General features: G+C 34.3%; 1 protein-coding gene and 1 non-coding gene across 2 annotated transcripts in view; both read right to left on the reverse strand.

The window, feature by feature from the left end:
• Positions 1-1,422: 1,422 nt before the first annotated feature.
• Trnas-aga (transfer RNA serine (anticodon AGA)) lies at positions 1,423-1,495 on the reverse strand. Its single transcript has one exon. It is a non-coding gene; the product is annotated as a tRNA-Ser (tRNA).
• A 3,043-nt stretch (positions 1,496-4,538) lies between these two features.
• LOC125671768 (protein sine oculis-like) overlaps positions 4,539-14,139 on the reverse strand; it is a 29,598-nt gene continuing 19,997 nt past the window's right edge. Inside the window, exon 8 of the mRNA XM_048907656.2 lies at positions 4,539-7,290. Within this exon, the coding sequence (XP_048763613.2) occupies positions 7,204-7,290 (87 nt within the window). The 3' untranslated portion in view covers positions 4,539-7,203. The remainder of the gene's footprint in view (positions 7,291-14,139) is intronic.

The raw sequence follows: 14,139 nt of genomic DNA on the forward strand, positions 1-14,139 counted from the left end.
AAAATTGTTTGTCAAGAGTGAAGACCAAGCTGCTTTAGATGAAGTAAGATAAACTCGGACTCCTTGAGAAACCACAAAAATGTTGAGGCTGGCTGTAGAAAAATCTTGATACATTGAATTTCTGTTCCTACCAAAGGACTTTATATATGGTTACTTTCTGACTTTAGCCCCTTAGATGACTTGGAAATTTTTAGAAGCAAATGTTTTTTTCATTCCAATATACATTGTGCTTTTAAAAAGCCCGTGTAGTTCTAAGATATAATGATATAAATTTTTACAAAATAACTTTTGTTAAAAACCCTGATGTCCCCAAATCACAACAAAGTGGAACTGTAGTTTTTGGTGGTTGTTTTTTTTAAATTTCCAAAAATTAGGACAACTAAATAAACAAGAGGCCCAAGGGCCACATCGCTCACCTGAGTTACCTTGGCCCATATCTGAAGACTTTCCATATATATTTGCATTTAAAACCTTAATCTGTATTGTGGCCCCAACCTACCCCTGGAGGCCATGATTTTTACAAACTTTAATCTTCACTATATCAGGAAGCTTTTATGTAAATCTCGGCTCCTCTGGCCCATTGGTTCTTGAGAGGATGATTTAGGTTTTTTCTATTTATTCCCAATTTCCCATGTAAAACTTTGATCCCCTATTGTGATCCCAAACTACCCCCAGGGGCCAAGATTTGAACAAACTTGAATCTGCACTATGTCAGGAAGCTTTCATGTAAATCTCGGCTCTTTTGGCTCATTGGTTCTTGAGATTTTTAAATGACCCCACCCTATTTTTGTGATTATCTCCCCTTTGAAGGGGGCACAGCCCTTCATTTGAACAAACTTGAAAGCCCTTTACCCAAGGATGCTTTTGGCCAAGTTGGTTATAATTGGCCCAGTGGTTCTTGAGAAGAAGAGGAAAATGTGAAAAGTTTACAATGATGCTGACAGACAACGGACAAATTTTGATCAGAAAAGCTCACTTGAGCCTTCGGCTCAGGTGAGCTAAAAACAGTACCACTTATGATTCGAAAGATATGGCTTATATTCAAATTTTCTAAAAGTAGGTCAAAGGTCAATGTTAAAAGTCGTTAGGTCAAAGATTTTGGTGTCGATGGAAAGGTCTTGCCACAAGGAATACACATACGAAATACACATGTATGAAATGTCTAATATGGTGTAAAAGATATGACCATGGTTAAAGTTTGCAAGACAGACCATATACTATGCTGCCCCAAATACATATTGTCGTATTATTTTCCATTTCAACATTGTGAAGATTCATATTGTTGCTTCTTCCAAATATATACATCGTTCGTATAAATCACCAGAATAAATAAACTTAATTTATAGATTTAGCCTCTCAAATGTCACTCAGGTAACCTATAAACTTGGCAAGCTATTGTATCAGGAAGGGAGAAAATGCAACGGACCAGACCGGGATTCGAACCCGGGCCCCCTGAATCTCTAGTCAGGTGCTCTACCAACTGAGCTATCTGGCCACCGGCGATCGAACCCGGCTGACCGCTACACATGTATAAATCTTGACAAATATAGTATGTCACAGCCGTGAATTCAGACAGAAATGAAAGTAAAATAATTCACAAATGCTAGCGGGCATGAAGCGTCGCAGTTCATGTCCTCGTGTGTTTTCATTGGTACATAATATGCCATTGGAAAGCTAGTACAATAGGGCGTTTTTCTTGCACCACGATTTGTAGAACTTGACTTCAAGTAGCATCAGTAATCATCAGGGTGTGACATACTTTCTTTGCATCGTAAAAACAAGACAGATCATGTACTCTGTGAAATATTTTCACTTGGCATAAGATGTATGTGAACCAAATTTGATGGTCTTTGCCCCAACGAATCGGTCTGCATCTTACGACCTTGACCTTTGGAAGCAATAGGCATCCTCCACTTGACATAAAGTTTGACAGTCCTAGCCCCAACAGTTCAGTTTGTATACTGCCTAGAAGGTTTTCCTACTAAGTGATACTTTGACCTTGAAAAATAATAGGCATCTTCCTCTCATTATGGTGATCAAATGTACCAACTTGCAATATCTTGGAGCTTACGGTTCGGTTTGTATCCTGCCTACAAGGTCTTCCTACTGTGATACTGCAACCTTGACCTTTGACCTCTAACCATGAAAAACAATAGGCATATTCCTCTCATCATGATGATCAAATGTACCAAGTTGTAATATCCTGGAGCTTACGGTTCAGTTTGTATCCTGCCTACAAGGTTTTCCTACTAAGTAATACTACGACCTTGACCTTTGACTTCTAATCTTGAAAAATAATAGGCATCCTTCTCTCGTCATGGTGATCAAATATACCAAGTTGTAATATCCTGTAGCTTACGGTTGGGTTTGTATCCTGCCCACAAGGGTTTCCTACTAAGTGATACAACCTTGACCTTTGATCTTGAAAAACAATAGGCATCTTACTCTCATCATGGTGATCAAATGTACCAAGTTGTAAATTGCAGGAGCTTATGGTTTGGTCTGTATCCTGCCCACAAGGTCTGGACAAACTATGCCATACCATAATATGTCCCATCTTCAAAGGGCGTATAAAAAGAAAGTTATTGCTCACCTAAGCCTGCAAAGGCTAAAGTGATCTTTCCTCATCAAAACTTTCCATTATCCGTCGTAAATTTTTCACATTTTCATGGTCTTCTCCAGAACTACTAGGCCAATTTCAACCAATCTTGGCACAAATCACCCTTGGGTGAAGGGGATTCAAGTTTGTTCAAATGAGAGGCAACACCTTTCTCCAAGGGAAGATACGTCACTCTACTCCCTATATATTGAAATCCAACGGACCAACCTGAATTGTTCACGATATCCAAAGTTCAATATAACCAATGTTGAACTATAATAATAATGTTACTGGGGATTTACTTTTACTTCAAAATAATAGATAGTTCAGTATATTAAAGTGACTTCAATATAAGTGGAGTAGACTGTAGACAAATTTTATAAATCTTCTCCAGAACCAGCATGCAAATTTTAATCAAACTTGGTACAAATCATTCTTGGATGAAGGGGATTCAAGTTTGTTCAAATGATAGACCATACACCCTTCAAAGGGGGAGATAATCGCAAAAAATAGGGTGTGGTCATTCAAAAATCTTCTAGAGAACCACTGGGCCAGAAAGATTCATATTTACATGGAAGCTTCCTGAAAGTGCAGATTCAAGATTATTGAAATCATTTCCCCTGGGCTTGGGTGGGGCCACAATAAGGAATAAAAGTTTTACATGCAAATATATAGGGGAAAAAAAAAGAACCACTGTGCCAGATAAGTTCAAATTTACATGGCAGTTTCCCGATATTGTGCAGATTCAAGTTTGTAAAAATTATGGTTAGGCCTAAATTTTTCAGCCCCTCACTGGTAATGGTGATGTCTCCAAATGAGCGAAATATTCTCGAGAGGTATTAAACAATATACAATCAATCAAAATCATGGCCAGAACCCTTTACCCCTGAGATTATAAAATTTACAATTTGTAGAGGTCTTCCTTCTCTATATGACTATGCATTTAGTTTTTCTTGTAGATATGCAGATGTAAAGACAAAGGTTTTTGATAATTTATCTGTAATTGGCCTCAGGGGTGCAAAAGTCCTGAAATTTACAATTTTATGTCCTAAACATGCTTCATACCAAATCTAAATAGAATTGAAAGGGTACGTATAATTGTGGAGAAACTGTTCAACTGTTAATAAACCACCAAGGATAGACAAATAGCTATAGGTCACTCAAGTGACCTAAACATTTCTTCAATTGAAGAAAGCACAATTTAAACTCCAAACTAACATATTCTCAATAAGGTGTAGCTCTGTAATTTGGATTGATTGATTGGTCTTGCTTAACGAGACGAGAATTTTTCACTCATATGGATACGTCACCAAGATCGGTGAAGGGCTTCAAATTTAGGCCTATGCTCGGCGCTTGCGGTCATTGAGCAGTGAGGGTTCTTTAGCGTGCCACACCTACTGTGACACGGGACATCCGTTTTTAAGGTTATCTCTGAGGACCCGTGACATTCACACCTGATGCCGAGCGTTTGGCGATGGAACTGTCACTACCTATTTTAAAGACTTAAATCTGTCTGTAACTTGGAGATATCTTCAATAACTTAGAAATGTCTTTGATTGAATTAAAGATATCTTCATTTCAAATGATAAATCTATTCAATTCATAAATAATGGTAAATCAGTTCTCTTTCTAAATGAATTAAAGCTCTCTAATTAAATTGAAGTGCTTTCCCTCCTTGAACTGAAGCTCTCTTTAAATGAGAAAGGCTTGATGTAGATTCTTTGACTGAATTTTGTAACATTAAAAACTGTCATTTTAGATACTCTCATTACAATAGCAGTTGCATCTTGTAATCAGTATTGTAATAATGGTCACTACGCATCAGTATTCCAGTTCCTTGATATAACAGCATTATCTGGTCGGTAGACCATTATTCACATGCACTATGTCTATACGTCTCCTGAAATCTAACATCACTCAAGCCAATGTACAATTAAATGCTTTGAAATAATCTTTATTTCTTTCAAGAGCAATAAATATTATAATAATTAATTTAAATAAATAGCAATCTTAAAGCTAAAACACTCAATAATGATCACATGGATATATACAAGAACTTATAAATTCATTATGAACAAAGTGTGTTGTCATACACTGTATAAAATAAGCTTATGTTTAAATACAAAATAACAAATTGAAGAAGCCTATGGGCAAATACTAACCTACGGAAGCCAGAAGGTGGCAGGGTAGAAAATTAATATTAATTCAACTGTTGGCCGCCACTCCATTTAACTGATTTGGTGACTGCAAATTAAATGGGAGCCACTATGAATTCATTGCATAATCTCAAAGAATACTAAAGCTATCATCCAGAAATCATTATAATTTAACTTACAAATAGAATTTGTGACTTTGACCATCTGGTCTAAAAATCGGGTAGATAGAAAGACATCATATAAAGTTGCAATTCAAAAGCTTAAAGAAAATTAAAGCATCTGGAGAACATGAATGTGTGACCTTGACATCAAAGTCTAACGGGGTCACAGGGAGTCCTGTTCAATTACAGCGCAAAAGTTCAAGGACTTTTAGGCTATCTTAAGAAATTAAATTGTGCTATCTCAAAGATAGAAAGTGTTGTTAAGTCAGGTAATGCCAGATAAAAATGGCAGCCATACAAATAAAGTAGAAGCTATCAGTTGCAATAAGTGGCAGCTGCAAGTTAAATAAGTGGCGACCGTATCAGTGAAATTAAATGGTGGCCACCAGTTAGATTGATACTACCCTGGCATTTACCTGCTTCCATACTAACCTGAGTAACACAACTGATTAACAATCACATAGCAAAACCTAACAACATCTACACTATTGCCTCGTTCACACGGATGCGCATTAAATTTTTGATGCGAAGTAAAATAATGCGCATTAAATTAATTCGAATTAAATAGCGTTCACACAGCGATAATATTTGATGTGAAGTAAACTAATGTGCATTAAATTCGATTGCATCTCTATTAAAGAGTGCGCACAATAAATAAATATGACGTCATATGGTTTAAAGAAATTCAACAATGATCAAGCGGCATATTTGTTTAAATGTAAAAATGTATTTATTGAAGTTATCATAACACGTGTATCTATCGAACACGTGTTTATCTGGTGTTTGTTATGTAGACTGCCAATCTGATTGGTTACCGTATTTATAGAATACCTGTTCTACGTCTGACATTATCTAATGACATGCTGTTTGTACAGGTATTTTAGTGATTACTATCATTTTGATTAGTTTTTCGCACAAAACTAACATTGATATATATAGCTGACCACGGGTATGATGCATGTGACCCAAATTTGCCATTACGCATGCGTGTACATTTAATGCGAATTAGCTTCACTTAGCGTTCACACGGAGCTAATGCGAAGTAAATTTAATACACAATAAATCGCGACGTCAATTTTAATCTGAAGTAAACTAATGCGCATTAAAATCTCTGTGTGAACGCGGTTCAGATTTAATTCGCATTAACTTACGTTTAATGTGAATTAAATTCTTCGTGTGAACGAGGTATATAAACAACATACATCTATACTATAGAGAGCAGAGACAACATCTTTAATACAATAAATATAGAGAGCAGAGACAACATCTATACTATAAATATAGAGAGCAGAGACAACATCTATACAATAAATATAGAGAGCAGAGACAACATCTATACTATAAATATAGAGAGCAGAGACAACATCTATACTACAAATATAGAGAGCAGAGACAACATCTATACTACAAATATAGAGAGCAGAGACAACATCTATACTACAAATATAGAGAGCAGAGACAACATCTATACTACAAATATAGAGAGCAGAGACAACATCTATACTACAAATATAGAGAGCAGAGACAACATCTATACTATAAATATAGAGAGCAGAGACAACATCTATACTATAAATATAGAGAGCAGAGACAACATCTATACTACAAATATAGAGAGCAGAGACAACATCTATACTATAAATATAGAGAGCAGAGACAACATCTATACTATAAATATAGAAAGAAGAGACAACTCCAACTCTTCAGTTTATTGATACATGCATCTGCAAGGTGATGTGTTTATAATGAGTGAATAAGAAATCCAAAATGCTTAGCCATGCAATCAAACATTGTGATAATCATCTTGAAATTGCCTCAAAAAGTAACAATACATTTTTTACAGTATGATTAACAGTTGGCCATCACCATTAAGTAGGATTTTGGAGAAAAATTATAACAAAGCTTAGATTCTTTGATTATGTACTGAAATTTCTTGAGAAATGTATTAGATGTTCCAAGATTTGTCATTGGACATGCGAAAACTTAAAATCTGAGCCTTCGGTGACACACTCAAGCATGCTAGAAGTGTGATTTGATGCTCAATTCCCATTAATCAGGCTATCACATGCATTTGAACAGTAGCTAGATTGCAGAAAGTCTTTTGATCAAGAGTATACAAGGTATATGTAAGGTATCTAACAGTCATTCATCTAGTATTTAGTGTACAGTAAAGTTCCAGCATTTGATACCTGATACATTTAATAAAATAAAACATAACACAATAAATTAATTCTTTGAATGAAAAAAAAAGGCCTAAAATATGAAAACTTGATCTGATGTGTACGCCTCAGCTCCTGGTTTGTGGAGCCATTCCTCCAGAGACTAGAGGCCTCTGTAAATCCAATAACATCAAAGCTGCCTCTGTATCACCAGGCTGCAAAATTACAATGATTCTGCAGGTGAACAAAATGAGTTTCATAGTCATATGACTTAAGAAGATTAACATACTTTCCGTGTATGTGTAATGCACAAGATTCGACAAGATCAAATGGGGAAAGTAAAAGGTTTACCAACCTAATTAGTACAAGATTCACATGAGAAAGGACAGTTTTTATATACTGGTATCAGGTGTTTTACACACACACACACACACACACACACATATATATATATGTATATATATATATATATATATATATATATATATATTTATACTAGAAGTTGATTCGGCACAGTTGTAAATAAATATTGAAAATCAGAATGACACATTCCATAAAAAACAATCATTTACTGCTAGCGCTTTCTCCATGTCTGCATGGTTCATCAGGCAGTTCAAATATGTATACAAAAATTGTTTAGTAACGTCTTTGTTATGACGTCAATTAAACGAGTCCTTTATGACGTCATAATAACGTTAACCGGTAGCGTTTGGTAATTGTCTATTTTGTAAAAATATTATGCTAAATTGTTGTTCAATTATTCAAATAATTATTTTCTATTAAGACTTGGATTGAAAACTTTAATAAAATAGTCCTCTTTATACACAAATATTCCACACGATTTAGGCATAGAAGCAGTAAAGTACTGGATTGAGAAATACCCTACAGAAATTAATGAAAGAATCTCAAAGGACTTTATCATTAAAGGTCTAAAAATTATACTAGAAAATAACCATTTCCAATTTGACGACCAATTTTACCTCCAGACTAAGGGAACTGCAATGGGTACCAAAGTAGCTCCTACTTATGCTACTCTCTTTATGGGATATTTAGAGGAAAGGATTTATTATACACTACCGGAAATATTTGATGCAGAATTTGGAAAGTACATACATGAAAACTGGAAACGTTACTTAGACGACTGCTTCATTTTCTGGACGAGAGCAATGAGGATTTACAAAGATTTCATTCAATTTTAAATAATTTACATGAATCAATCCAATTCACAATGGAAGCGAGCACTAAAAATCTACCATTTCTGGATTTATTTATCATAAAAGAGGGCAATCACATTACCACTGATTTATACAGCAAAGAAACGGATACTCATCAATATCTAGATTTTAGATCGTGTCACCCGTCACACACTAAACGTAATATCCCATACAATATGGCCAGACGTATATGCACCATAATTCCAAATTCAACATTACGTAAAAAACGCTTAGAAGAATTAAAGATACATTTGATACGACAGCATTACCCAGAAAACCTTATTGATACTGGAATCCAACAAGCAGAAAAAATACCTATTTCAGAACTTCGGAAAACCTGCTAAAAAGATACCAAACAGAACAACAATGTGCCTTTCGTCGTCACACACAATCCAAGGAATCACAATATCTTAAATACAGCGAAACGTTTTTTTTCAATTTTGGAACAATCCAACAATATGAAAAATGTGGTGAATTCATCTCAAATTATTAACAGCCGACGTCAGGCACCATGCCTAAAAAAACTAATAACTCGAGCCAATTTCTCCCTGAATAAGGTCAAATACGTCAAAAAATGTGGTGACCCACGCTGCGGGACGTGTGAATACATAGAAGTGGGTGATTCCATTACTTTTAAATCCGGGAAAATATTGAAAGTCAATGCCAACCTGAACTGTAAATCCGAGAACCTTATTTACTGTGCCACTTGCCCAACTTGTGGAGAAAACTACATAGGACAAACGAACAAACTTAATGCGCGAGTAAGGGTACACAAACAACAAGTAAAATATCCTAGTGTGCGGAACACCCCATGTAGTGAACATTTTGCGGAATGCGGGGGTGGTAAATTTAAAGTGTTCCCGTTCTTTAAAATGTGGACTGAAAATGAAATAACTCGCAAAGCCAAAGAGGACTATTTTATTAAACTTTTCAATCCAAGTCTTAATAGAAAATAATTATTTGAATAATTGAACTACAATTTAGCATAATATTTTTACAAAATAGACAATTACCAAACACTACCGGTTAATGTTATTATGACGTCATAAAGGACTCGTTTAATTGACGTCATAACAAAGACGTTACTAAACAATTTTTGTATACATATTTGAACTGCCTGATGAACCATGCAGACATGGAGAAAGCGCTAGCAGTAAATGATTGTTTTTTATGGAATGTGTCATTCTGATTTTCAATATATATATATATATATATATATATATATATATATATATATATACACATACACGTATATATATATATATATATATATGCCAACTTTTAATTTTGATTGAAAAATTATACATACGCCCAAAGCCAGTTTACATTGCATTTTCTCCATTCCTGTTACATTTTGGTGCCATAGACCATTCCCTGGAACTGACAGGTGGAAATGCTTGCCAGGGTATAAAGATCCAGGGTTAATATCTTCCAGGTGTGAAGACATTTAAGGAGGGAGGAATGTGGTAGTCAGACAAGCTCGATCGCCAGTAGCCAGATAGCTCAGTTAGTAGAGCACCTGACTGGAGATTAAGGGGGCCGAGGTTTACAAACATTTTTCATTACCGAACAAGTTTTCTCATTCTAACCCTAACCTTCGTTTGATTTGTTGTTGTTGATAATTGCTTGTTTTTAAAGAGAGAAAAACATCGCTCATCCTGTAAAACACATTAATAAGAACAAAGTGTAACAAGAGCAACGCCAACGTGGCATAATACGCCTGTAGATTTTGCTCAAGGAAAACATATTTTAGTGGGATTCATATTTTAGTGAAGTTAGTACTGTCCTCTGTGAGCTAATTCATCATTATGCTTGTAGAAATGGATATCAAGATATAAAGAGGGATAGCCTTAGAATGTGCTACTTGTAGCCATAAAATGTATAATGAAGACAGATCATGCAGAATGATACTCCATACAATTTGATTTCATGTGTTTATTTCAGTAATTAGTTTCAGTTTGAAATGGTCAAAAATATTGAACATAACTATTTTTGTAGAGGCAGATCACCATTTTTTTTGCAGGAGAATCTCAAATTATATAGAAATATCTCTTCAATAAAGTATAACTTGGAAGTTCACAAGCTATACTTGGCACCAAATTATCAAGTGAAGCATGCCATCTAACAGTCTTGACCTTTTAAACTTGAAAAAGAAAAGTATTGGCATTACTAGTCACAACAGTTTTGTTTGTATCCTGCTACAACCACCTTGACCTTTGACCTTGAGAAACAATAGACTTCCTCCACTTGGAATAAGGTATATGCATATTAAATTTGACACTCCTAGCCCCAACAGTTCGGTCTGTATACCTACAAGGTTTTCCTACTAAGTAAACCATTGACCTTGACCCTGAAAAAAATAGGCATCTTCCTCTCACCATGGTGATCAAATATACCAAGTTATAATATCCAGGAGCTTCGGTTCGGTTTGTATCCTGCCCACAAGGTTTTCCTAATAAGTGATACTACGACCTTGACCTTTGACCTTGGAAAACAATAGGCATCTTCCTCTCATCATGGTGATCAAATGTACCAAGTTGTAAAGTCCTAGGGCTTATGGTTCAGTCTGTATCCTGCCCACAAGGTCCGGACAGACAGACAGACAACGCCATACCATAATACGTATAAAAATGATGTTCTCAAACTTTGTTTGGGGAACATAATAATGGTGAAAAAAGCAGATCAAATTCAAATTACTGGTATAAGATTAGAAGCCAATCTTCTTGCACTTGAAACTTTCTGGAAGAGTTATCCACCCTTGATAATAAGTTTAAAAATCTTATTTTCTAAAAAAATATCTGATGTAAATGATTTATGCATGTAATTTTATTTCATATTTTTATAAAGTAACTTTTGATTAAGATGTTTTTATGAAAATACAATTTCTTTTAAAAATATTTGAATAAAGTATATACTCTTTCTATACACTTCAATGTAAAATTCAAGGTAAAAGAAATGAAGCAATTAATCATAATTATGTAAATTTTAATGGTGGATTATTTTTATTCAATATAAACCCATCAAAGTGATGATTACAAAAATCACACCACCCACTTATAAGATATGAAATATGATTGTTATACATTGAATACCTTAAGGAGGAATTATACATTGAATACCTTAAGGAGGAATAGTACATTGTCATGATATGGCCGACCTCTTTTTTGAAACTTGAATGAAAATATAAATATCAGCAAGACATGTATATTCCTTTTAAACTGAATTACCTAGTTGGGTAGCTCAGTAAGTTAACATGTCAATTGCTGATCTATTGTATGTTCAAGTTTATCTATCAAGGGTTATAATTTTTTTCCAGATTACTTTCTAATAAAACTGCATTTTTAAAACTAAATTAGGTAATTCTAAAATTTTTTTTTTTTTTTTACCACTTTTCAATTTCAAAATATTATTGTACATATCCTCCACTTTCATTCTCTGGTGTGTTATTCCTCCTAAATTGCTAGAAACAAATTATTCCAACCTCCTTACAACCTGTAACCTTGGTTTGTGTCATGACATCACATCTAGTCATAAGGAGCCTTGGTGTCAAGTACAAACCTCAAATATTAGTCTCTCCAGCACACAAAAGGGGCTAGGACAGTTATTTCTTGTGATTTTTATTACTCAGACGACTTTGCAAAAAATTAAACATGGTTTCAGGTCATTTTGCATTGTCTGGTCATGAATAACCTGGAAGTTTGTGCAAAGTTTGAGCTTTAGATAACGTGCAAGATAACAATACAGGAGAGGACTTATATAGGCAGTGCTTGCTGTCCGATCCTATTATGAATTATCATAATAAAATACTGTTTTAAAATATAACAATTTTAGTGACCATTAGTCAAACAATTTTCAGATGAAGTTGAAAATGTTCACTATGCACAAATAATGACAGGCACAGATAGTAGTAAATAACAAACATACCTGTACTTCTGCGTTACTGTACTGATAGTAATAAATAACAAACATACCTGTACTTCTGTGTTACTGTACAGATAGTAGTAAATAACAAACATACCTGTACTTCTGTGTTACTGTACTGATAGTAGTAAATAACAACAAACATACCTGTACTTCTGTGTTACTGTACAGATAGTAGTAAATAACAACAAACATACCTGTACTTCTGTGTTACTGTACAGATAGTAGTAAATAACAAACATACCTATACTTCTGTGTTACTGTACTGATAGTAGTAAATAACAACAAACATACCTGTACTTCTGTGTTACTGTACAGATAGTAGTAAATAACAACAAACATACCTGTACTTCTGTGTTACTGTACTGATAGTAGTAAATAACAACAAACATACCTGTACTTCTGTGTTACTGTACTGATAGTAGTAAATAACAACAAACATACCTGTACTTCTGTGTTACTGTACAGATAGTAGTAAATAACAACAAACATACCTGTACTTCTGTGTTACTGTACAGATAGTAGTAAACAACAAACATACCTGTACTTCTGTGTTACTGTACAGATAGTAGTAAACAACAAACATACCTGTACTTCTGTGTTACTGTACTGATAGTAGTAAACAACAAACATACCTGTACTTCTGCGTTACTGTACTGATAGTAATAAACAACAAACATACCTGTACTTCTGTGTTACTGTACAGATAGTAGTAAATAACAACAAACATACCTGTACTTCTGTGTTACTGTACAGATAGTAGTAAATAACAAACATACCTATACTTCTGTGTTACTGTACTGATAGTAGTAAATAACAACAAACATACCTGTACTTCTGTGTTACTGTACTGATAGTAGTAAATAACAACAAACATACCTGTACTTCTGTGTTACTGTACAGATAGTAGTAAATAACAACAAACATACCTGTACTTCTGTGTTACTGTACAGATAGTAGTAAACAACAAACATACCTGTACTTCTGTGTTACTGTACAGATAGTAGTAAACAACAAACATACCTGTACTTCTGTGTTACTGTACTGATAGTAGTAAACAACAAACATACCTGTACTTCTGCGTTACTGTACTGATAGTAATAAACAACAAACATACCTGTACTTCTGTGTTACTGTACAGATAGTAGTAAATAACAACAAACATACCTGTACTTCTGTGTTACTGTACAGATAGTAGTAAATAACAAACATACCTATACTTCTGTGTTACTGTACAGATAGTAGTAAATAACAAACATACCTGTACTTCTGTGTTACTGTACTGATAGTAGTAAATAACAACAAACATACCTGTACTTCTGTGTTACTGTACAGATAGTAGTAAATAACAAACATACCTGTACTTCTGTGTTACTGTACAGATAGTAGTAAACAACAAACATACCTGTACTTCTCTGTTACTGTACAGATAGTAGTAAATAACAAACATACCTGTACTTCTGTGTTACTGTACTGATAGTAGTAAATAACAACAAACATACCTGTACTTCTGTGTTACTGTACTGATAGTAGTAAATAACAAACATACCTGTACTTCTGTGTTACTGTACAGATAGTAGTAAATAACAAACATACCTGTACTTCTGTGTTACTGTACTGATAGTAGTAAACAACAAACATACCTGTACTTCTGTGTTACTGTACTGATAGTAGTAAATAACAAACATACCTGTACTTCTGTGTTACTGTACTGATAGTAGTAAATAACAAACATACCTGTACTTCTGTGTTACTGTACTGATAGTAGTAAACAACAAACATACCTGTACTTCTGTGTTACTGTACTGATAGTAGTAAATAACAACAAACATACCTGTACTTCTGTGTTACTGTACAGATAGTAGTAAATAACAAACATACCTATACTTCTGTGTTACTGTACTGATAGTAGTAAACAACAACAAACAT

This window comes from Ostrea edulis, chromosome 4 (genome assembly GCF_947568905.1).
Source record: "Ostrea edulis chromosome 4, xbOstEdul1.1, whole genome shotgun sequence".
In the NCBI taxonomy this organism is placed as follows: domain Eukaryota; kingdom Metazoa; phylum Mollusca; class Bivalvia; order Ostreida; family Ostreidae; genus Ostrea; species Ostrea edulis.